The sequence below is a fragment of the Labeo rohita genome, chromosome 8 (assembly GCF_022985175.1).
Source record: "Labeo rohita strain BAU-BD-2019 chromosome 8, IGBB_LRoh.1.0, whole genome shotgun sequence".
In the NCBI taxonomy this organism is placed as follows: Eukaryota; Metazoa; Chordata; class Actinopteri; order Cypriniformes; family Cyprinidae; genus Labeo; species Labeo rohita.
In genome coordinates, this window is record NC_066876.1 from 36,058,603 (window position 1) to 36,085,311 (window position 26,709).

The window sequence follows — 26,709 nt, forward strand, 5'->3', positions numbered from 1 at the left end:
AAGTCAAGTCACCTTTATTTGTATACCGCTTTTAACAATACAGAATTGTGACAAAGGGGCAGTACAGTATTGAATAAGGAATGGTGCATCAGTGATGCAAAAGGGCAACAGTGAACACTCAATTTTCAGGCAAAGGCAGTTCATCACTGGATTCAATGATGTCATTATCTAGCTCAGTTCAGTTCAAATAGTATACGATATGGTTTTTAAAAAAAAAAAAAAAAAAAAAAAAAATGGTCAAGCCAGAGGCGACAGCAGCAAGGAACCAGAACTCTTATCTCCTGCTTTTGTAACCTTTTGTAACTTCTGTTTTTGCTTTTCAAACTGTTTTTGCTTTTCAAATATAAAAGTATAAAAGTGGCTTTTGTTTAATATGTAATATTGATGAAAATAAGTAATCAAATAATATTGGGCTTGTTTTGGGCTTTCTTTTTGAAGCTGCGTTTGCTTACACTGTCTCACGACAGTTGACAACAGCGACTTAAAAGAATATTTCAGCCAAAAGAGACATATACAATAATTTGTGATGCAAGAGGCAAGAGACTAAGTGATATTTAAAATGTGTTTATTGAACATTCTTAATGTCGTTGTCAAAGCTTAGTCTGAGCAGAAACAAATTCAAGCATTATTACATCAAGAAAAGAACATGGTTACTGCTTTTAAGAGTCTTAAAAGCAGCCTTGAGGACCTTGAATTAAGACAACTTTTATTATTTTAATTATTATTGTGCACAAACTAATGCCAAAAATAACATTAAAAAAAAAAAAACAGTGCCAAATGTGTTTGCAATTATTCACAATAACTAATCCTCACTAGTAATATATAAAAACAAAATGTGAAGTCTCAGATAGGCTTGCAGAGGCCGAGGGACTAACAGCCATCTGAAGTGCAATCAGAAGCCCTATTTGGATGGTAATTATTTCGTGGACGTCTGTATAAATGAATTTACATGGCACCTCAGTGATAAAACTTGTGCATTCGGATTGTGATTTATTCCGGGTGGAGAAGTGATTTCTGTGATCCTAAGCAAAGCACTGTTCACGTGGCCAGTATTATGATTGATTACTGAAACACCTATTCGCCCAATCAATTTAAAAAAAAAACACACACAGATTAATTCAAAGACCAACTTCTGTCTACTTCAATGGCGAAATCCTTGCCACACTCAAATTTAAATAACATATTTCAAATCACCAACAAAATATGACATGAACTGTCTTAAAACCATTAATATCTCATGCTTTTTTTTTTCAGAATCAGAATCAGAAAGAGCTTTATTGCCAAGTATGCTTAGTGTCATTAGCTTCCAGTATACAATAACAAACACAATAATACAAAGATTAAACCATATTAAAGCAAGTACGATAATCAAAGCAATATCAATAGTTCTAAAAATGAATAAAAAGCAAAAAAAATAAAATTAAAAAAAAAAAAAAAAAAAATATATATATATATATATATATATATATATATATAATAAAATAATAAAAATCAGCCTATGCTAAGTAATTTAATGCTGTGAATATCATCAGTTTGGTTAACATCTGTTTGGATTTGATTATCATGTCTATCGCACTGAAGTCATGCGTTTTAAAGCCGTATCAAACCATATCAACTAAACTAAATTCCTGTCTTATTGCGCTTAAACTGTCAAATATAAGTCATGGCAATGGATTATGGTGGGATTTGGATGGATTTGGGCTTTAATTTATTCAAAAGAGGCATATGCGTGTATCTTTACAGAAGCAGCGCGGAGAGCCGCTTCAGAAACGTGTGCGACGCTGCTGGTATATACATCACATCAGCACACATCAGCTCCGGTGACCGTGTCGGAGCCGTTACGCGCCGCAGATGCGTGCAACGTACATAGCCTAAGCATTAACATAAGGGAAAGCACCGTACACTTACACTTAGCAAATAACTGTGTGTGAAAAAAACTGCTGTGTGTGATGTACTTTTTTGTTAATAACAAGAGGTTATTGTTTGCTAATAACAGGAGACAGGAGAAACACTGAACCATAAACTGCAAACCCAGCGTAGAGCGGTTCGCTGAATGTAGTGTTGAATGTGTGTATGCGTGTGAGTGTGTCAGAGACACTGTAGAAGGACAAAGTGCCGGCTGGCTGGTCCAGGTACACACCTACTTTGTTAGGGCATTTTGTTTGGACATGTATGTCTATGTTCTTGTTATTGTGCCAGGCACTGTATCTCTCAGCAGTACAGAAAAGACTCCAGGACTTATCATTCCACCCAAATCTACAGTCCATCCCTCCTTTCTTTCCTTTATATGTCACTGCAACATAAGCCCCCTCAGTACATTCAACCTCCCAGTAACAGCGTTCAGATAAAGCTTCTGTACACAAAACCTGCTCCTGGTGCACAAATCTGTCTGGATGATCAGGATATGGCTGCTCGTCTTCCACACGTGTCGCTTTTCTGTCGCCCTGAGACAGAGCAAGATGAGTATTTGCTGTGTTTCGATCTAGCACAAGATCACAGGCATCTAAATACAAGAGAAATTAGAACAATAAATACAAGGTCATAACCACAATATACATTGAGGGAGATGTTTTTTTTAATCAGTGCCAAAATGTTTAAAAAACCCTAATATGAATGCAAGCATGGTGCTTTAGTTAAAGAGTAAGTGAAAGAGTAGCTTTAATATTTGAAAAACTGTTTTACAATTTATCAGCCTAAAATATGTTACAAAAGCTATTTAGTTCAACCCCCTATTTTGGTACTATGTAAAGGGACAATGACAGAAAATAGGGGAGATAGGGAGATGGAGGGATGCTGGAAAAATTGTCACTGGGACTGCTGCTTATATACACTCATAATAATGACTGACAAGACTGTTTAGGCTCTTCCCAAACCTATGTTTGGAACTTGATTAAATTTAAAATCTGTTGACTGAAACTTGTCGCCAGTATACAAATCATCCTGTTCCTGTCCTACTCCATGTCTTCCCTAAAGTGCTCTTGCAGCCCCCTGGGGAAGTGAACTCCAAATTTTGAAAACCCCTGAGATTGATTTTTATTCTGGTAGTGTATGTAACATATTTAACCAAGATAATGTGACTGGGACATGAATTTACATTTAATAATATTAATAATAAAAAAATCCTAATTTCAGAACACCACTGCACGCCACTGATATGGCTCCCAATAACTGGCAAAGCAGGCCCAGTGTGACATTTTGTTACTAGTGCTATTATTTGTATTTTTTTATTATTATTATTATTATTATTTTGGTTCAGTTGTAGACATCTCCAGGTCTCTGTCTAACCATTAGACAACCAGGTGTTGAGCAAAGCTGACTCAGGTGTTGACCTTACTCCAATCCTCTACAGTCCAATCCTTATGGTCTTTTGCAAACCTCAGCATGGCTTTACTTTGCTTCTCATTCATGAGTTTTTGTCTAACTTTGCATGACTTCAGTCCTGCCCCTAGGAGCCTGTTTTTGAATGTCCTCGCTGTGCACTAAACCCTAGCTGCCATTAGCCATTCTTTTTGTAGGTCACTTGATGTCACGCTACCGTTTTGTAGCTTTGTTGTCCCCAATGTCTACAGCTCGACCTTGCTCTTATAAACTGCTGTCTTTTCAATTTTAATGAAGGAAGCAACCTGACGCTAAAGCCAGAACTAAACACTTCTTTTTCCTCACTCAAAACTTCTTTTTAACTCCACTGGCATGGTCAACAGTTATTATGCAAGACCACAGCAGTGGTTTTTATACTTGTATACTAAATACTATTTTATACTACTTATATACTATTCCTCATTAAAGGAGAAGTCCACTTCCAGAACAACAGTTTACAAGTAATTTACTCCCCTTGTCATCCAAGATGTTCATGTCTTTCTGTCTTCAGTCGTGAAGAAATTATGGTTTTTGAGGAAAACATTTTTCTCCATATAATGGACTTCATTGGTGCCCCCAATGAACTTTCAAAATGTAGTTTAAATGCAGCTTCAAAGGCTCTAAACGATCCCAGCCAAGGAAGAAGGGTCTTATCTAGTGAAACAGATAAGATTTTTCTAGGAAAAAAAAAAAAAAAAAATTTATACTTTTTACGCACAAAAGCTCATGTAGCACAGGCTCTGGGATGCGCGTCCACGATGCTACGAATTAGTGATGGGTCGTTCTTGAACGATTCGTTCATTTTGAACAAAGTTTTAATTAATCAAAACCCGGTCATTACACAAATCAAATCGCAGTATGGACTAGTATCTGTAAATATTATGCCACAAAATACCATTTAAATATGAATCCTGCATGTTTTGTGTGTCTCTTTATGAATGAATGGAGCAGACGTAGGCGCGGTTTGCTTTACTGCACACAAGCACGCGTGACGCTCACAGTGATTTTAGTGTCTGCAGCAAAATGCATTAACACCATCTCCAGAACTGCTCTGAGAGTGCTTCGTGAGCATTTCACTGTTTCATTTGAGTAAGCCAGGGTCATATACTCATATAAATGTAAAGGTATTCACGGAAACCCGTCAAAATAAAAGTTCGGTTTAGCTTGTAGACATGGTGCCAGAAATATATTACTCTCACTCAGTAGAATGTACGTACCTACAGTACCACTACAGCTACTGTTGAAAAAGTAATAAAACTTTGTTAAACAATATTTTTTCCATCTTTTAAAATTTAATAGTACATCCCCTTTATTTGCCAAAAATATAATTTAATTTTCATTCATTAAAAGATAAGTTATTATTTTATGCCTTAATTTCATAACCAGAAAAAAACACAGAACTTCATAAGGCTGTTGTAGAAATAAATAAAAGTTGTTTATGCATTTAAATAAATAGACATGCTAAAACAAATTTGGTAATAATAACAATAAAATATAAGGTGAGAAAAAATAAAACATTTCATAGGGCCCTAAACATACTGAACAAGGGTTAACTTGGAGCTCTTATTTTTGAACTCTCAAAGTACACCAGATTAATGAATTTAACTTTAAAATATATCAAGTTTTCTCCTGGAGGAGCATGCCCCTGGATCTCCCTAGAAGGATCCAGGTTCACCCACCTGTATCTAACAAAATCTTACGTGAGTGTGATGGGAGCTCCCATCCACCACTACTAGCCCCAGATGTTTTCAAATCCTAGAAACGCCCCTGCTTCTACACAAGCTTTTGTGCTTAAAAAGTATACACATTTTTATTTTCCGAAAAAAATGACCGATCGCTTCGCTAGATAAGACCCTTCTTTCTTGACTGGGATCATTTAGAGCCTTTTGAAGCTGCATTTAAACTACATTTTGGAAGTTCAAAATTGGGACACCAATGAAGTCCATTATATGAAGAAAAATCCTGAAATGTTTTCCTCAAAAACCATAATTTCTTCACTGAAGACAGAATGACATGAACATCTTGGAAGACAAGGGGGTGAGTAAACACACATGTAGACCAAATGTCCCCACAAGGATAGTAAAACCTGACATTTTTGACATTGTGGGGACCAGCCTGCGGTCCCCACAATGTAAAAAAAAGATTAAAAATGTTTATCTGAAAGTGTAACGATGCAAACATGTTTTCTGTAAGGGGTAGGTTTAGGGTTAGGGTTGGGTTAGGGGATAGACAATATAGTTTTGTCAGTATAAAAACTATAGAAGTCTATGGAAAGTCCCCACAATTTACAAAAACAAACGTGTGTGTGTGTGTGTGTGTGTGTATATATATGTATATATATGTATATGTATGTGTGTGTGTTAAAGAGGAAAAACCTACATTTTCTTAGTCCTTCTGTGATCCTGAATTCCCCACAATTGTCTGAACTACAAGATACAGAAAAATGTAAGTGAAGCAGAGCTGGTCTAGTGCTTTTAAAACTTTTTTTTTTTCCTTTCCTTTTTCTCCCACCTGTTAATTATTATTTTTTTTAAGATGGCCTCAGACAATTAGAAAAGCAACAACACAGAGCTGGATCAACTTTTATCAGAAAGATTCAGAAAAAAAAAAAAAAAAAAAATGTTCTGATATATTTATTTAACAAATGTGCCATTAAACCCAACATACTTAAGTTTCTCCAGTTTGCAGTCTGGATTCTCTAGCAAAGCAGAAAACATCTTGACTCCTGCTTCTCCTGGGTGATTGTAGCTCAGATCCAGTTCTCTCAGGTGTGAAGGGTTTGAACTGAGAGCTGAAGACAGATAACTACAGCCTTCCTTTGTCACCATACAGCCAGATAACCTACATAAAGAAAAAAAAAAAAAAGTCAGACTGGGATTTCTGGTTGAATTAGAATATTGAGTATGCTATGATGTTAAAAGGAAAAGTATGGGTTTTTCCACTAATTCATTCGGACAAGGATCACTCATTAGAACTCAGACTTACCATAAAAAGCCAAATTCTAAGACCAAAATAGTATGCGTCAGAGGTGTCAATTTGCATAAGCAACCCAAACAGAGTATACAGCCCAAAAGTTTTAGCTTTATGCACATGTGCCTAGAAATGACTGATATAACTGGTGGGTCAGCTAGCAACAGTCACAGCTGGACAGCTGTTTTAGAGAAATATTCAGAGAAGATGGAAAATGGCCATTAAACAAAAGGAAGTTCAGAAGGTTCTTGTGAGTATTAATTCAAATTTTCAATTCAAAATTTATTCGTATAGCACTTTTCACTACACATATTGTTGCAAAGCAACTTTACACCAAATTAACATTTTTACATTATATGTAGTAGTATTAAGATGACAACTCAGTGTTATCCTCTGCAGGTCAAGTCAAATATCAGAAAGCAGTGCTCAAATGTTGTTGTATTTATTGGCAGAAGAGCATAATGGCAGATACAAAAATCAATCATATCCTAGGCATTACTCACCTCAGTATCTCCAGCCGACAGTTTGGATTCTGTAGTCCAGCACAGAGGAGCTTCACACCAGCATCCTTTAGGTCATTGTTACTCAAGTCCAGCTCTACCAGGGGCGAATCTGATGATTGTAGAGCTGATATCACAATTTGATTGCCCTGATCTGTGAGGTTACAGCTGGTCAAACTGAAAGAGAAAGAGAAAAACACTGCTTGAGATGGTAAAGAATGCCTATAACAGCTCGTTAAAAGTTAATGATTTGTACACAGTGTTGGGGAGTAGCTAGCTGCGAGTAGCGACGCAACTAACACAATTAAACAGTAGCTCAACTACTTTTAAAACAATGTAGCATTTCCAGTAGCCAACTACTTTTTCCAACAAATAATCATGTAGCATGACAATAGCTACATTTAATTTTGTGAACTTGCAATGGGCTGATGCAGCACAGCGTATTCTGTTACAGCAGAAGTTGGGCGCCTTTGTCCATATTAGTGATTTTCTGTAACGTCATCAGTTCTGTTACTTCTGTGATGCATATTTGGACTTTCTGTGCGAGGGCGCCCTCTGACTTACAGTATAAGTGAAACTGACATTACATGTGCTTAGCACTTAGTAATGCATATTTAGTATTGCCTATTTTGGGTATAAACAGCAAAAATAATACTTTTCTCTAAAGAAGTCTGAAGTAAACATGATAATCCATGTTTTTCTCTGGTGTACAGAAGTGTATAGAAGTGTACAGAAGTTTTTCCCCCACTGTGGATGCATAAAAGTCTCAAATTTCATATGAAAGACATGGGCGCTACTGTTGATTTTACATACCTCCTGATAAAAAATACTAGAGATGGGACGATAAATCGTTGCAATGTGAATCGAGAAATGAAAATTACATGACCCAGCCGAACGCACAAGTTTTCTTCAGCACTTTTCTTCATGAGCATTTGATCTACAAATCGATTTATTGTCCCATTCCTAAAAATTACTGTCAAAGATTTTGATCTTAACAGGATCATATGATGTACAGTACAGGGTGGTATGTTAACAAGTAACCCTGCAGTTTTTTGTGAAACAATATAAAAATAAGTATCATTATTCTATTGTTATTCCATTTTAAAATCACAAATCGCAATTTTAAAAAGAAAAAAACCACACCTGTTAAAAATGCTTCTGTGTGCTTAATTTAAGTTACTGTACTTACATTTTGTTATTGCAGTGCTAAATTTGTATTAAACTTTGACTTTTGACAGTCTAATTAAGATATTTTGTGTGACAAACAGTTTTTGACATCACAATTGTACTGCATTGCTTTAAATACCAAATATTTTACTTAAAACATTTCTCATTAACGCTTATTCAGGTATTTGTAATATGCTTAAGTTTTCAATGTAGCTATAGATACTTTTTGGTAGTAACTTGTAGTGTAGCTAACTACTTTTTCAGAAGGTTAGCTTGATTGTAGTTTAACTACTTTCACTTATGAGTAGCTTGTAGCTTATCAAGAATGTAGTGCATAGAGAATTATTTACATTATTAACGAATATTAACGATTGAGTTTTATTGGTCATTATTCAATTTTAAATGTATTGTTACAGTGTTTTGACTTTCTATGGAGTTACAACAAACAGGAACTTAAAACATGCTAATTATACCTCACCAATTTCATCTCTGCAATTTAGAATGGATTGGTTTTGTATTGTCAATTGAAAGCTTTACCAGAAATCATGTGAACCAAACTGATACTTGACATTTTACCATGTAGATACTCACAGAGCTTTTCTGCAGTTCATCACAGCTGGTAACAGTCTTGTTCTGCCCTCACTAGATGCATTGTATTTCTTGAGGTCCAGCTCCTCCAGCGCCTCGTCTGAAATCTGGATCATGTAGGCAATTGCTGAGCAGTGAGACGGAGAGAGTTTATTCTGCAAGTCTTTATCTGATTTCAGAAACTGCACAATCTCTCTCAACAGTGTCTCATCTTTCATCTCCAGCAGACAGAGGAAAAGATTGATGGATCTGTCAGCTGAGAGACCATGTTCATGTTTGATTTTGTCTTTAATGTAAGCTGCGATTGTTTCGATGCTCTCAGAGCTCTTCTCCGAATATTTCAGCAGACCCTGTAAGAGTCTCTGATTGGACTCCAGTGAGATTCCCAGCAGGAACCGCAGAAAAAGATCCAGGTGTCCATTCTCACTCTGAAGAGCTGCATCTATCACTCCTTTATGAAAATTTGGAAGCAAATTAAAAAGATTCAGAAACTCATAATTACGATTTAGAAAGCAGTAAAAGGCATAAAATGCGGCAAGAAACTCCTGAAAACTCAGATGTACAAAGCAGTAGATTTTCTTTTGATAAATCACAGATTCCTCCTTAAAGATCTCAGTGCAAATCCCAGAATACACTGTGATGTCACTGACATCTATGCCGCTCTCTCTCAGGTCCTCCTCATAGAACATCACATTGCCTTTTATCAGCTGTTTAAAAGCCAGTTCAGCAAGTTTCATAATCACTTTTCTGTTGGACTGCAGGAGTTCCTCTGGATCTCTCTGATCAGTCTCATCATACTTCTGATTTCTCATCTTCATCTGAGTGAGCAGGAAGTGGATGTACATTTCAGTCAGAGTTTTAGGTATTTCTGCATCATTTTGTTTCAGGATGTTTTGAAGCACAGTGGCTGAGATCCAGCAGAAGACGGGGATGTGACACATGATGTGGAGGCTTCTTAATTTTCTAATGTGTGAGATGATTCTGCTGGCCTGATGTTCATCACTGATTCTCTTTCTGAAATATTCCTTCTTCTGGGGATCACTGAATCCCTGAATTTCTGTCACACGGTTGATGTATTTGGAGGGGATCAGACTGGCTGCTGCCGGTCTGGAGGTGATCCAGATGAGAACATTGGGTAGCAGCTCTCCTCTGATGAGGTTTGACATCAGCACACCCACTGATGAAGACTCATTCACATCAGAAACACTCTCTTTTTCTGAAAACGTCAGTGTAATTCTGCTTTCATCGAGACCATCAAAGATGAACACAATTTTACACTCCTCATAAATTTCTAAATCCAGATCTTGAAGTTCAGGATGAAATTCCAGCAGAAGTCTGTGAAGACTGTACTGAGCATCTTTAATCAAGTTCAGCTCTCGAAATGAAAGCACAAACACAAATTCTACATCCTGATTGGCTTTTCCCTCAGCCCAGTCCAAAATGAACTTCTGCACAGAGACAGTTTTTCCAATTCCAGCAATTCCTTTAGTAAGAACTGTCTTAGTTAAATCTTCTCTCTGCTTCTCACATCCTGGCAAGGGTTTGAAAATATCATTGCAATTGATTGGAGTCTCCTGGAGTGTCTTGTAACTTTTCTCCATCTGTAAGATCTCATGTTCTTCATTCACCCCTTCCCTCTCCCCCTCTATGATGTAGAGCTGCGTGTAAATGCGGTTCAGGAGGGTTTTATTCTCTTGTAATGGATTTCCCTCAAATAAGCTCTCATACTTGTTCTTCATGTTTGTTTTGTGTTTTTCCTTAAGTGCATCAACAGATGAAATGTAGTGGGGAGCAGAATCAGCAATACCGGATCTCTCCACACTGAAGAAAGGGAAACAAATTTCTTGATTACAATTTTAAAATAAGAACATATGTGAGATTTGACTGCAAATAGAATCCGAACTAGAAAAATAATTAACTAAAAAGAAAAAATAATTAAAATTACACAAAACACATTGCATCAAATTGATGTTCAAATTAAAAAAAAAAAAAAAAAAACAATCCCATGTAGTCTTTTACATTTTAAGTGTCCTTTCAAGAGTCTTGTACTATTCATACACACAAAGAGGGGTTCTGAAGGTACTGCTGTTTGCTATGTAAACATTTTTTTAAACTTATGAAAAGCAGTGTCTAGTCTTACCCGGGATCAGAGGCCACTGGTCTTTCATTGAATTCAGGAGGTTGATACATGGAGTCTGTGCTGTTCATAGACACACAGCTGGGTTCTGGAGATCTTGTGTTAATCCGCTTCCTAAAACAAATTAATGCAAGAATTAATTAATTTAAACAATTAAAAAAAAAAAAAAAAAAATCATGAAAGCACATGAAAAGTAAACATGTTCACTTAGTTTTCATTTTTGCTTGCATAATGCAATATTTTACAGAAGCAGTGCATTGTTTTACCTAGGGGGCACCGATTCATCACTGAATTCAGGAGGTTGATACATGGAGTCTGTGCTGTTCATAGACACACAGCTGGGTTCTGGAGATGCTGTTCTCCGTCTCTTCTTTCCTTCCATAGCTATCAAAAGATTACAATGTGTCAGTCATAGTAACCCCCCAAAAATGCTATATGTTTTGTTTTCTATTATTTTTAAATTATATCAAGTTTAAAAAATTAAAACAAAATCGAATTAAAAAACACTTTATTTTAGGGTGTCCCTGTTGCAGGTGCATGTACTTACCATTATAATAACAATTAATTATGCATAATTACATGCAAGTAACTCTAAACCAAACCCAAATCCTAACTTTAACCATAAGTACATGTAGTTATTAATATTACTCTGTATTTAAAATGTATAATTACACTGTAACAAGGACACCTTAAAATAAAGTGTAACCAAAAAATAAAAAATAAATAAATAAAAAATCCTACACTGGGTCAGAAATACCATAGTGTAGCAAGAATAGTGGGCGCACATTTTGTCCATTTTAAGCAATATTTGTAATGCTGTACTATAAAGATTTTTCCTAAATTATTTTAATACCGCACAAAAGCACGGTGCGTATGAATATGCCAGTTAAATCATGTGTATTTATATCCGGACGTCAGAGCCCTCTAGATTTCAATCTAAACTCAAAATGTCGTTAACATCCTCCACCTGCATCATTTGTTTACAAAGCCATGTCTACAAAGCCAACAAATAGTTTTTTTTTTTTGCTGAGACCTTTAAAGTTTAACAAAGCTCAATACAAAATCACAAAAGTTAAAACGTAAAAACTGAAACTTAAAGACTGAAACAAACATTCAGCGATTGCATTCCACAGTCAGACTACCTGCGTGACATACATGCAAAGACTTCTTATTAAAATATTCACCTGCGCAGTTTCAGACTCTGATCGATAACGCGAAAACAAACTTACTGTAAAATGTTACCACTCTGCTGATTTTCACGTTTTTATTCTCAATTCTGTTCAACTAAACGTCGAACAAAAACGTCCTATTTGCTTTTAGTCTGTCACTTTCGGTTTGGTTTCAAATAATTAGTCACCTGAAGTGGGTGGAGCAAAGTCGGAAGTGTATAGGTGTGTTCGACTTCATCTACGGCTACAGACGGCGATCAACGAGAGTAGCCGAGAGCAGTCGGGGGCGGAGTTGAAAACTGAGCTGTCAAATCGGACACTTTCTGCTCTCGTTAGTGAAGCTCTCGTGGTGTTTTCATGCTTTATCACAGAAGAAGTGAATTAAATGCAATATTTATAAAATACACCGACTTTTCAAAAGCGTTTTCATGAGCAACAGAAACACGTTTCATATACTGCTTAATACAGCGCCATCTGAACAAGAATAATGATAAACATAAACATACACTATTTAAATACTAGTAAAGTGGGGTTATATATGCTTTTATCAGTGTTTTATGAATAAATGTGACTCAATATAACATTGCGACAGTGGCGATTTCTTTAAGACTGCAAGGGAAGCTCAGCTTCCCCTATAATGTCACAAAATTAATGGTCAAATTATGTACTATTGTATTAACATTTTATTGACTAAAAATGCGTTAGAAAACGTTCATCTCAAAGACGAGTTCGTTCAGAATCAGTTAGATATAGCAGGTCGGCTGACTTGATTTTCTTCTCATACATTCCCGTAGCGTCACAGTGCATTTCCCCGTTGAAGCCCAGCGTCCATTGACTTCAATGCGGCTGCTTTGAACGTTTTTTTTCAGTGCTTTGAAACTAGACGGTCATTGGATAAACGCTGCGATTATGTCCCGCCCACGGACGCTCAGCGTCTCTGGGGGTGAATGAGGAGCAAATGAGGAGTGGGCTGGCCTGGACTCCGAGCTTCTGCGTGATGATTGGAGGGTCTGTCGAAAGATTGCATCTCCTTTTGACTGACAGCGATTTTGTACTATAAGAAATCGCTGAAGCTATTCGCGCTCAGTCCCATCCCGGATTTCTCAAGTTCAGTCGAAATAAAAACTGCTGCAACCTATTTCTTTATATTTGCTTGGCGAAATTGCTTGATTTTCATCATACATTTCACACAATTATACACCACATTCCTTGTTTCACTTTTACAGAGTTTAATATTTTTTTTAGATCGTTCATTCATTCATTCATGTTAATATTTAATGTAGTAATCAATATATATATAGATTACTACATTAAATATTAACATGGAGGATGACTATAAATTAATATAAATATATATATATATAGTAATCTTGAAAAATTTTAACATAACATAATGAAACCTTATATTTCTATTAAAATACTTTATAAATAAATAAATAAATAAATCTCCATAATAACCTTATTTAAAGTGCAAAATATTTATACTATATAGTAGCATCTGACTAAAAGAAAAAATACATCATGTTTTGCATAATAAAACTAAAGCTTTTTTTTTACGATTGTTTGCATTGTGACTTACTTATGACAATAAGGCACATTCTTGTGAATAAATAAATAGACAATTTTATGATGTTGATGTCATGAGCTTCCCCTATTTGACAGACCAGTAGCCGCCACTGCATTGCGACTACAGTAAAAACACTTTTATTGTTCTAAAAACACAGATTTGTCAGCATTATTGGAGTTGAGGATGTTAGAATAAACCCAAAACACACGTGATCGTTGTCATGCGGTGAATCTGGCCAATCGTGAAACAGTCATGTGGTCATCAGAGCTCCTGCAGCCGCTCTGGAGAAACTGCGCCGGCTGAGTCAGTCGACTGCTCTCGAATCGCTATCGCGGTATTTTGATGCCACACGTGACAGTCACGAGGCGTCAGCGCCGCCTCAAGTCGGACAAAATTTCTAACCGGCATGCACTGCTTCAAGTCAGAATTTGGATCGAGCTGCGCAGCGCTGCGTTGCGTTAAGTCGAACACACCTTTTTCTTCTGCTGCGTCCAAAAGCCTACTCAGCTGACTTGCTGCCTCGGTGCCCTATCAGGCAGTGACTTCGAAGGCTTCCATGGCAACTTAAAGAAACAGTTGCGGACAGACTTCAGAGACAGCGTAACGTGAAGTCGTTGCTAGGTTACCTAACGGTTAAGTTGTACATTTTGTAGAAAAACGTATAAATGTATACATGAATAATACATAAAGACCTCAATGTCATTGTCACTGAAGGGCTGTGCGTCAGAAAAAAACGGCAAAGAATGGCATTTTCTGCTTAAAAAAAATAAAAGAAAGTTATGAAAGTACTATTGCAGAACAGGTCATTGTTGTTAGTGCCTGTTTCATTATAATTGGTAGTATATTGTAAATATTATTCTTATGTACTACTCGTTTGAACCGAAAAAGTTCCTAAATAGTATTTATAAAAATACTATTATTACAAACAACAAATTTATTATAGTTTTTACACTATTGTTATTCATAAAGTATACCATGGTCAAGATCTCATATATTATACAAAGTAACAAGTTTAATTTCAAAATTCGATCAAAAGACAGGAAGCGAAGCAGAATTTGAATTCGGACGTTCCTTGATGTCTTGGAATGGCGTCTCCGAATGCTGTCGTCTTCTTCATCTCTTCAATTATAGGGGCGTTCTAATGCATTCTAATAGGCTTCATCATTCAGTAAATGTTTCAGGACTCTCAAAACTTTTTTTTTTTTTTTTTTGCCAAAGTGAGTGTCATGGTCAGTGTCAACAATTATATTATCACACTCCAAGCCCAAAATATTTTCTGTGCGTGAATTCACCTAAAAAAACACGTAACACTCCAAAATAGGAAGTAAAGAAACCAAAAGGTTCTTAGCTGGACGATATCAATTTACTTGGCCATTAATAGCGGAGGAGACTCAAGCACACAACCTTAATAAATACAAATATGACGCTTTTATTCTTATACAATAATACAGATATTAAAACCTAAAGAGGGCAGAGCAGCAGGTCAAGATAGTTGTTCCAAGAATACTTCTATTACTAATGTATTAAAAATCAGTAATTACCTAAAACAGTATGCATTCAACGAGCAGGAAGGTATTTAGCAGAGAGCTTCAACATCTTAAAATTAGTTCATGTGCCCACCAATTATACACAATTTCATTACACCGCAAACACCAGAGGTACGAAAATCTATAAGTGCATCAGTTACATTACACACACCAATGAAATCACTCAATATATGTGACCCTGGACCACAAAACCAGTCTTAAGTCGCTGGGGTATATTTGTAGCAATAGCCAAAAATACATAGTATGGGTCAAAATTATACATTTTTATTTTATGCCAAAAATCATTAGGAAATTATGTAAAGATCATGTTCCATGAAAATATTTTGTAAATTTCCTACTGTAAATCTATCAAAACTTAATTTTTGATTAGTAATATGCAGTGTTAAGAACTTCATTTGAACAACTTTAAAGGCGATTTTCTCAATATTTAGATTTTTTTGCACCCTCAGATTCCAGATATTCAAATAATTGTATCTCAGCCGAATATTTTCCTATCATAACAAACCATACATCAATGGAAAGTTTATTTATTTAGCTTTTAGATGATGTATTAATCTCAATTTTGAAAAACTGACCCTTATGATTGGTTTTGTGGTCCAGGGTCACATATGCCAAGACCACTCTGGCTAGCTACTTAGCCATCGTCAGTATAAAACAGTATGAAAATTAGCACATGAATAATTATAACCTGCATGTGTGCGCGCACACACACTCACAAACACAAACACAAATACAAACGCCCGGGAACCAGTAATAATTAATCATTCACATTAAACCAGGACTCCCCAGCGAAGAAAACACTTAATAGATACAAATGTCAATAACCACAGAGGCAGATAATGGCGCCAGTTTGACTTAACTTGACCTGACTGTGGTTCAGGCTCATTTTAAGCATGTTTATTGATGGCAATACTGATAACTACTCTGACGGCTTATGAATAAGGCACATTGTATAATAACCTTTACTTATGGTGGGAAAAAGTGACCATGACTAGACGCCTAGCACCGGATTCAAAATTCTTCCTGTTAGATCGCTGTCTCCATGCCTAGACAATTAAGATCCAGCCCCGGACACCAGATCCCGTCAGAAAATATCAGTTGTCCAGTATCAGAACAACTCGTCAGCAGAGTAGTCTAATACCCAAACCCTGTTAACAGGAGGTCTTGTCTGGTACCCAAAATACCCAAAACACTATTAACAGTCTTCTGTCAGCCAAGAAGTTGACTGAGGAAAAACCAGTGAAAATGAAGAGCAGAAACAGGAGACGAAGTAATGATGATAAAAAGAAGCAGAGTTTACTGAATAGTCTTAGTTGCGTATGTCTCAATGCTCAGACTTTATCTGAAAAACACAAATCCAACAAGTATTGTTATAGCAAACTGATTCACAACAACATCCCATAAACCTTGATTTTCTATAAACATTCCCTTGTTACTCTTATTCATGAAGACAAACAGCCCTTGAAGCTACACAGTCATAAAACTAAAAAACAATGGAAAAAAATCTATAAAAAAACAACTATAATATAAATGACTAATCAATTAATGAATAAATAAAATGAATATATAAATGACTATAGTGATTATTATAAATGATTATATGATTAAATGGAATAATAAAATGATGAAATGATTAATGACTATACATGAATAAAGAAGAATATATAAAAAGAAAGCAAAACACAACACAAATGTATGCATTGCACAGTTTGCATTTGAGGATCGTCGGATCCTTCATTCCTAAACGCTATTTTTTTCTTCCTACTTTTGAAAAACAGCTACAAATATTTTGTATTCTCAAAGATAGTATGTGCACGCCGTCACTTTTGCTAAATTTAAAATTTAGCCTACAGTAGCAGAACAAGCACAAACACAGACAGTGCAAAAAGACAACACATAAATGAATGAAACAGATCACTATACCTTGAGATGCACATGGTGCATTAAAACACAACACCAAGTGCTAAATAGCTGGCAACTAGTCAAAACGAAAATATTGTGCGCTTATAATAATTACTATGCAATCTGAAGGCAGTGCTAAAAGACAGCTTTTGAAGCGTTTTTTCTAAATAAAAAAATAAAAACTTCTTTTTTATTATTTAAGAAAAAAATTTTTCAAGAATTTAACATGCCTACGACAAGATTTTTGTGAATCCAGCCCCTAGTAAATTTGACTGCCAATGGTTAGTTAATACACTCTAAAGCAAGTGTAGTCTAAATGAAAACAGACAGCTGTGTGTGATGTATCTGCTGTAAATAACAGGAGGCCATTCAACTTGACAGAAGCACTGAACCATAAACTGCAAACCCAGCATAGAGCGGTTCAGTAAACGTGGTGTTGAACGTGTGTATGTGTGAGCGTGTGTGTGTCAGAGACACTATAGAAGGAGAGAATGCCTGCCGGCCTGTCCAGATACACCCCTACTCTGTTAGAGGGGTCATGTATGTCTCTATTCCTGTTTTCATGCCAGGCACTATATCTGTCAGGAGTACAGAAAAGACTCCAGGACTTTTCATTCCACCCAAATTTACAGTCGCTCCCTCCTTTCCTTCTGATTCCTTCATATGTCACTGCAACATAAGCCCCCTGACTCCATTCAAACTCCCAGTAACATCGTTCAGGCAGGGCTTCTCTACACAGGACCTGCTCCTGGTGCTCAAATCTGTCTGGATGATCTGCATATGGCTGGCCATCTGCCACACATATAGCCTTTTTGTTTCCCTCAGAGAGAGCAAGATGAATGTTTGCTGTGTTTGGATCCAGCGTGAGATCACAGGCATCTGCACACACAGAAAGGATATTATAGCAATAGATAAAGTTTATTCATCATAGTCTTAATTTGCTCTGTGGAATATTTTTTTTTCTGGAGCATTCAATTCTGATTTGTATTTATACCGAATATATGGGTCATTGCATGTGAACTCCCCGAGGTCCCCGGCTCAAATTTTTGATTTTGTTAACATTTTTTTCTGGTGAAAGAAATACCCAAATGAAGAAGAAAGCCAAAATATTAAATGCCAACAATGTACATTTACTAAGTAATCCACTATTTTCACACTGTTCATACTTCAACCAGAGTTTATTAATCCTGGTCATTCATAATCTGATGTGTCAAACTGTACATTCCTAAACCCCAGGTTGTTGTTATTATTCGCATATCTGCAGTGACAACAGTGATGTTTAGATAAACAATATCAGATTTGGTTTTAGACCACTGAAGATGTGTAGGATTCAACAATTTGGACATACAGCTAAACTGAGATCCCAAAGTGACCCACATCTGGTTCTGGACAACCAAAAATGTGTACAATTTAACAACTGACTGCTGGAGCCATATTGAAATTGCAACATCTCTGGAATGGAACCACAGAGGACCTTAAAAATGAAGATGCCAAAAGGAAGGTTAGTTAAGGCATGCAAACTTGAAAAGTGCCTTTTCCCCATTTTTGAATAGTCACCATCGGCATATAATGTAACAAAGATAGCTAAAGTCAACAAATTTTACTAACAGAGCTACCAATATCTGAGTAAAAACAACAATGATGCTGCCATCTTCCTGATTTAATTTTATACACACGTAATTTGGCTCCAAATCTCAGGTGAAAATTGCCATTTTGACTGCGCTCTACAAAATAATGCATCACGCAGTAAATATACATCCATGACATTTAATATTTTGGCTTTCATTAGAATACATGTTTATCTTTTTTTAGAAAAAATATTGACAAAATCAAAAATTTGAGGCAGGGAATTTTCTGAAATTTGATTGATTTGACACAGAATTACCCATATATATTTGAATTTGAAGGGATAATGTGTAGTATATATGTTACATTATGCATATTATATTACAGAAGGTATATTACAGAAATGGAGAACCTACATTTTCGTAGTCCTGTTGTGATCCTGAAATCTCCACAATGGTCTGAACTAATAAGTGACAGAAAATATACATATAGTAGTATTAGGGAGTAATACTCTCTGGACACTGTAGTTTTCTCACACTCTGTGTAATTACATTGTTTACTGATTTCTTTGACTTAGTATTAGCAGACTTCTTAAGATCAAATTGTAGATCTAAACTGTAGATCATTACAAATGTAAACAGGAACATTTATTAGTGCAAAATAGCAAATATTTGAATGAGAGTCCAGATTTTAATATATAAATAACACGTTTAGCAGAAATACATTTGTAATGAAATTCAACTGACTTGAGTTTCTTCAGTTTGCAGTCTGGATTCTCCAGCAGAGCAGAAAACATCTGGACCCCTGCTTCTCCTGGGTGATTGTAGCTCAGATCCAGCTCTCTCAGGTGTGAAGAATTTGAAGTGATAGCTGAAGCCAGATAACTACAGCCTTCCTCTGTCACCATACAGCCTGATAATCTACACAGAGAGTATTTGTGAGACTGGAATTTCTGGTTGCATTAGAGTTGTATTTATTATAATCAGCTAATGGAAGACAAAATGTAAAAAAAAATTGTAATGTGACTCTCACTAACCTCAGTATCTCCAGCCGACAGTTTGGACTTTTAAGTCCAGCACAGATAACCTTTACACCATCGTCCTGCAGGTCATTGTTACTCAAGTCCAGCTCTACCAGTGGCGAATCTGTTGATTGCAGAGCTAATGCCACAATTTCACAGCACTGATCTGTAAGATTACAGCCGGCAAGACTGAAAGAGAGTACAACACTTTGTTTTGAGTTGATGTAATAGACACCTGTAGCAGGTTGTTACTGTTTTTGTACAGTGTACAGTACTGTGCAAAAGTCTTAGGCCACTAGTATTTTCATCAGCTAAAAAATGGTCTAAAGTCAGTTAAAGTCGGTCTGTTGCTGTAGTGTGTCAGTAGGAAATATCAGTTTACATTTCTAAACATTAATTTAGCCATTAATTATAATAATCCAGTGAGATTTTTGTATGGAGCACAGGTTGTTGTCAGACTCCTTGTGCAAACAGAGATCTGATCTGTAAACTGATATTTCCTACTGACACACTACAGCAAAAGATAGAAATAACTTACTTTAAACCATTTTTTAGCTGGTGAAAATACTAGTGGCCTTTTGCACAGTACTGTACATGTAAAATTCAAGTTATTTACACACTGTTATACACATTTCTGTATTGTTTGTCATGTAAATAAGAAAAGAAACACAATTTTAGTAAACTAAAAAGCCATCAAGTTTATTTTTGATATTTCAATAATAACAAATGTGTTACACGTAGACACTCACAGTGCTTTTCTGCAGTTTATCACAGCCGGTACCAGTCTCCTTCTGCCCTCATCTGATGTGTTGTATTTCTTGAGGTCCAGCTCCTCCATGACCTCGCCTGAAATGCGGAGAATGTAGGCGATCGCTGAGCAGTGAGCAGGAGAGAGTTTCTCTAAGTCCTTGTTTGATTTCAGAAACTCCAAAATTTCTCTGTACAGAGTCTGATCATTCATCTCCAGCAGACAGAGAAGAAGATTGATGCATCTATCAGCTGAGAGACCGTGTTCATGTTTGATTTTGTCTTTAATGTAAGCTGTGATTGTCCTGATGCTCTCAGAGCTCTTCTCCGTGTGTTTCAGCAGACCCTGTAAGAGTCTCTGATTGGACTCCAGTGAGATTCCCAGCAGGAACCGCAGAAAAAGATCCAGGTGTCCATTCTCACTCTGAAGAGCTGCATCTATCACTCCTTTATGGAAATTTGGGAGCAAATTAAATACTTTCAGAGCATTTGAAGTGTCATGTACAAAGATGTAAAAAGCATAAAATGCAGCAAGAAACTCCTGAAAGCTCAAATGTATGAAACAATAGATTTTTCTTTGATAAATCACAGATTCCTCTCTAAAGATCTCAGTGCAAATCCCAGAATACAATGTGGCATCAGTGGCATCCATGCCACTCTCTCTCAGGTCCTCCTCAGAGAACATCACATTGCCCTTCATCAGCTGCTTGAAAGCCAGTTCAGCAAGTTTCACAATCAGTTTGCTGTTGGACTGTAGGAGTTTCTCAGGATCTCTCTGATCGGTCTCATCATACTTCTGGGTCTTCACATTTGTTTGGATGAGCAGGAAATGGATGTACATCTCAGTCAAAGTTTGAGGGATTTCCGCACCAAGATCATCTTTTTTCAGGATGTTTTGAAGCACAGTAGATGAGATCCAGCAAAAGATGGGTATGTGACACATGATGTGAAGGCCTCTTGATCTTCTAATATGTGAGATCATTCTGCTGGCTTGATGTTCATCACTGATTCTCTTCCTGAAATATTCCTCCTTCTGAGACTCATCGAATCCCTGAATTTCTGTCACACGGCTGATGTATTTGGAGGGGATCAGACTGGCTGCTGCTGGTCTGCAGGTGATCCAGATGAGAGCATCGGGAAGCAGCTCTCCTCTGATGAGGTTTGACATCAACACGCCCACTGATGAAATTTCACCCACATCAGAAATCATTTCATTTTCTGAAAACATCAGTGTAATTCTGTTTTCATCCAGACCATCAAAAATAAACACAACTTTATACTCCTCATAAATCTTTGAGTCCAAATCTTGAAGTTCAGAATAAAAGTCCAGCAGAAGTCTGTGAAGACTGTACTGAGCATCTTTAATCAAGTTCAGCTCTCGAAATGGAAGCACAAACATGAAATCTACATCCTGATTGGCTTTTCCCTCAGCCCAGTCCAGAATGAATTTCTGTACAGAGACGGTTTTTCCAATTCCAGCGATTCCTTTAGTAATAACTGTCTTGATTTTGTCTTTTCTCTGCTTCTCATATCCATGTAGTGGTTTGAAGATGTCATTGCAGTTGATTGGAGTTTCTTGGAGCGTCTTGTAACTTTTCTCCATCTGTAAGATCTCATGTTCTTCATTCACCCCTTCCCTCTCCCCCTCTATGATGTAGAGCTGCGTGTAAATCCGGTTCAGGAAGGTTTTATTCGTATGAATTTGATTTCCCTCAAGTAAGCACTCATACTTGCTCTTCATGTTTGTTTTGTGTCTCTCCTTAAGATATGAAATCATGTAGTGGTCAGCAGAATCAGCAAAACTGGATAATCCATATTTGGACTGAGCGCCTCTCAGCACACTGATGAAAGACAAACAACATTTCTTGATTACAATTTTAAAATAAGAACATTGTGAGATTTGACTGCAAATAGAATTTAAACAAAAAAAAAAAAAACTAAAACTGTTATTTAAATGATACCAGGCACACTATAGTAAGGTTATCCCAATAATTTAAATTAACATTCAAATGAAAATAATCGCATGTAGTCTTTTACATTTTAAGTGTCTAATTATACCTGGCCTTGTCTGTACTTTTCACATACACATAGAAGGGTTCTGAAGGTACTATCTACAGTCATGGGCAAAAATATCGGTGCCCTTGCAATTCTGTCAGAAAATGCAACCCTTCGCTCAGTAAATATTTTGCAGCTGCAAATGTTTTGGTACTCACGTTTATTTTTTTTGTTTGTACTGGAAGTCGAATCTGATACAATTCCACACAGAACCCCAAAAAATGCACTGGACAAAATTATTGGTACTTTGGTAGCACCCCCTTTGAAAAAAAAACTGAAATAAATAGCTTCCTGTAACGATGAATGAGTTTCTTACACCTCTCTACTGGAATTTTGGACCACTTTTCTTTTGGAAACTGCCTTATCCCAACTGCTGTTTTGAGATCTCTCCACAGGTGTTCTATGGGATTCAGATCTGGACTCATTGCTGGCCATTTCAGAACTCTCCGGCACTTTGTTTATAACCATTTCTGAGTGTGTTTCGGGTCATTGCCCTGCTGGAAGACCCATGACCTCTGGTGGAGACACAGCTTTCTGACACTGGCCACTACGTTGCACCCCAAAATTCTTTGGTAATCATCAGATTTCATGATACCATTCACACAGTCAAGGCATCCAGTGCCGCAAAGCAGCAAAGCAACCCCAAAACATCTTTGAACCTCCACCATGTTTGACTGTAGGGACTTTTTTTGAAGGCCTCGTTTCTTTTTCTGTAAACAGTGGCATGATGTCCTTTACTAAAAAGCTCTACTTTTGTCTCATCTGTCCACAGTACGTTCTCCCAGAGGGACTGTGGTTTTGTCACATAAGTTTTGACAAAGTCCAGTCTTGCTTTTTTATGCCTTTGTGTCAGCAGTGGTCTCCTACAATAGCATCCCTTTTCGACTGATAGTGTGAGCTGACACTGTTGTACCCTGTCTGGAAGGCAATCGAGGTTCTTGATCCACCATTCGAACAATCCTTTGCTGTAATCTTTCATTAATTTTGCTCTTTTGTCCACTTCCAGGGAGGTTACCTACAGTTCCACGGGCTGTAAAACTCTTGATGATATTGATAAGTGGACACAGGAACATTAAGATCTCTGGAGATGGACTTGTATCCTTGAGATTGTCCATGTTTTTTCACAAAATTTTCTCTCAAATCCACAGACAACTCTTTACACTTCTTTTTACACTTTACACTTCTTTTACACTTTTTCTCCAAGCTCAGTGAGACACAACACAAAGGTTGAGTCAATGTTTCTCCATTTTAACTGACTGCAAGTGTGATTACTATATTGTCCACACCTGTTACTTGCCACAAGTGTGTCTAAATACAAATTACAGGAGCATCACATGCTTGAAAAGCAATTATTTCTTACAATTTTGATGAGGTGGCAATAATTTTGCCCAGTCTATTTTTATGTTTTGTGTGAAATTTTATCAAGTTCGGGTTTTCCTCTGTTTTTTGTGGTGTTGCAGTGCAACAAAAACAATACGCACATGAATACCAAAACATTTGCAATTGGAACAATTTTCTGAGAGAAGTTTAGCATTTTCTGTCAGAACTGCAAGGGTGCCAATATTTTTGGCCATGAATGTATGTAATTTGCTTTGTAAAAAAAATTCAAGATTAGTGTCTAGTTTTACCTGGAATCAAATGCCACTGGTCTATCACTGAATTTAGGAGGTTGATACATGGAGTCTGTGCTCTTTACAGACACACAGCTGGGTTCTGAAGATGCAGTGATAATCTGCTTCCTAAAAAAAAGCACATGAAATGTAAACATGTTAGCTTAGTTTCTTTTCAGCCTGCATAATGCAAAATTTTACAGAAGCAGTGCCTTGTTTTACCCAGGGTCAAAGGGCACCGATTCATCGCTGAATTTAGGAGGTTGATACATGGAGTCTGTGCTCTTCATAGACACACAGCTGGGTTCTGGAGATGCTGTTCTCTGTCTCTTCATTTCTTCCATAGCTATCAAAAGATTACATTGTGTCAGCCATGGTAACCCAAAATAAATTCTATATAATATGATTTATTTTCTGTTAATTTCCAAATGATATAAAATAAAAACATTTAAAACAAAATTGAAATAGGAATAATAAATAATATAATAGCCTATTACACTGGACCAGTGTTAAAACAGTGTTGCAAGAAAAATGGGTTAAAATTTGTCTAATTTAAGTAATTTTATTAATGTTGTATAACAAATTGAGCCAATAAACAATTGCGTTTTTACTTTCACCATCACACGAAAGCATGGTGTATCATGGTGTATACATTTATTTTACACCGTTTATTAATCTTTGTTAATGTTAGTTAATAAAATTACAGTCATTGTTAATGTTAGTTCACAGTGCATTAACTGATGTTAACAAACACAACTTGTGATTTTAATAATGCATTAATAAATGCTGCAGTTAACATTAACTAATTTATGTAACTATAAACATAATAACAACTAATAACATAATCTTATTGTAAAGTGTTACCCTTATCACTTCTAAGTAATATTCAACTACACAGTTTCAAGCTCTGACGAATAATGGGAAAACAAACTTACTTTTAAATGCCATCACTCTGGTGATTTTCACATTTGCATCCTGAACCCTGTACAACTAAAAGCCGTTGAAAAACGTCCAGTTTGCTTTCCTTTTCAGTTTGGTTATCTGAAGTGGGTGGAGCAAAGTTAGCAGGTGCCAACTTTTCTTTTTATGCATCTGTTACTTATTCTTATTGCATTAGAATAAGGAACGTATCCATAATAAGAAATAAAAACAATAACAGTAGGATAATAAAACAAATGCCATATTGTTGTAATATTATTGTATAATGGTGAAAAACTTGCATTTGTTATTAGAGTAGCTAAAGTTTTACTCATTAAAAAGGGCTACACAGCAGCACTTATGTCTTGGGTGGTAGAAAAAGAGAATGTGTGCTTGATTTACAATCATTTATGTGCTTGTATATTCAAATAATATCTAATGTACGATACTAATTATGATATACTAATGTTTTTTTTTTCTTCCTGATAGACTGAGTGACAGGAGACTGGTGAGACTTACTAAAAGTATGAATTATTGTACATTTATTTACTCATTTGACATCTACAAAATAGCACTGCGTTATGTTCTGTATTGTGTTCTGTTCTTAAAATTCTACTATAAAACTTAAAAAATGACTGAATCAATTTTGTGTTTAAGATTGACTGTGTAATGAGTATTTTAAATTAAAAAATAGGTGTGGCATAGATATGGTTAAATAATGGCTTCTGGTCTATCAGCCTCATGTGGGCCACGTAAGGGATGTCAGCTCTTTACAGAACTCAACCATACAAGAATACCATAAAAGGTTTTAGGTTGGGTTATGGCACTGTTCTGGTTCAGTTCTGGGCTGGGCAAACACATGCTAATCTGGGCTACACTTTAGTTGTTGACATTGGCAAGATCCAAGCCAAAGGAAATTTGCTGACTCACGTGAGCAGGGCCAAAAAGATATCCACACTGCTGTGCAAAAAGATGTTTGGGCAAGATAAGTGACCCCGTCGCTTATCAACTTTTTCCCTTTTCCGAGCCTACTGCTTTTTAAATGGGTAATATGATGTTGCTAAAAAGAACATCATTTCGTGTATTTGGTTAAATGCAATGTGTTTACGTGATGAGAAGTTTCACTCAAAAAGACTGAAACAAATTATTTCAATCATGAAATCAGATCTGAAATTTTCAGATCATCTTTATGTTCAGTTTTCAGACACCAGGAGAATAATGTAGTGCAATTTTAATGTGACATTGTATAACAAGAACAGGTCTTCAGTCTGCTGCATTATTGTCCTCATTATTTAAAAAAAACAAAACAAAAAACGTGTATTTGTGGTCTGCTCTCCCGATTCAATTTACTATATATCTGATGAATAATTCACTGATATACACTAGGAATACCTCATTTTTCTCTCTAAATCATCAATTTTTCAGGTTTTCACAGGGATGATTTAAAATATACGTGTCTCTCCTTTTTACATCTAATCCATATTAACTATGTTTACTGGAATGTTCCTAAAGCAGCTAAATACAATATTGGTTATCTGCCATCTGTATGTTACCCAGTAAAGACATTAAATACTATAGCGATACAAGTCCTTAATATTGCTGCAGAAATACAAACCATTTACTACCACCGAAGTCAAATATGATTTGTGCCAAGCATAACCACATTATTGCTGAGATTGAAATTCAAGAAATATTTAAAAACCAAAATAACTAATTTCCTATTCAACCTGTGCCTGTGGTTTGTTGCACAATATGAATAAATCTCAATGTCTGATTCTAAGGAGATCTTTGTTTATGTTTTCGGATTGCTTTGGGTTGCCACTTGTCAGTTGAGAATCACTGAATGTCATTGAACACATCTTTTGGTGAACATGTTCAAAAGATTCAA

The 26,709-nt window shown here is 36.2% G+C and overlaps 1 protein-coding gene across 1 annotated transcript; it reads right to left on the minus strand.

Moving 5' to 3' along the window:
* Window positions 1-1,492: 1,492 nt before the first annotated feature.
* Window positions 1,493-24,929, minus strand: si:ch211-255g12.8 (uncharacterized). The gene is given in 17 exon segments (XM_051116521.1): window positions 1,493-2,503; window positions 5,737-5,783; window positions 6,025-6,198; window positions 6,831-7,004; window positions 8,586-10,403; window positions 10,723-10,833; window positions 10,986-11,103; window positions 11,949-11,995; window positions 17,284-17,355; window positions 17,357-17,783; window positions 18,887-18,933; window positions 19,217-19,390; window positions 19,507-19,680; window positions 20,241-22,079; window positions 23,922-24,032; window positions 24,126-24,249; window positions 24,839-24,929. Coding segments are annotated over 17 exon segments (5,997 nt in total). The 5' UTR covers window positions 24,852-24,929; the 3' UTR covers window positions 1,493-1,976.
* Window positions 24,930-26,709: the final 1,780 nt, after the last annotated feature.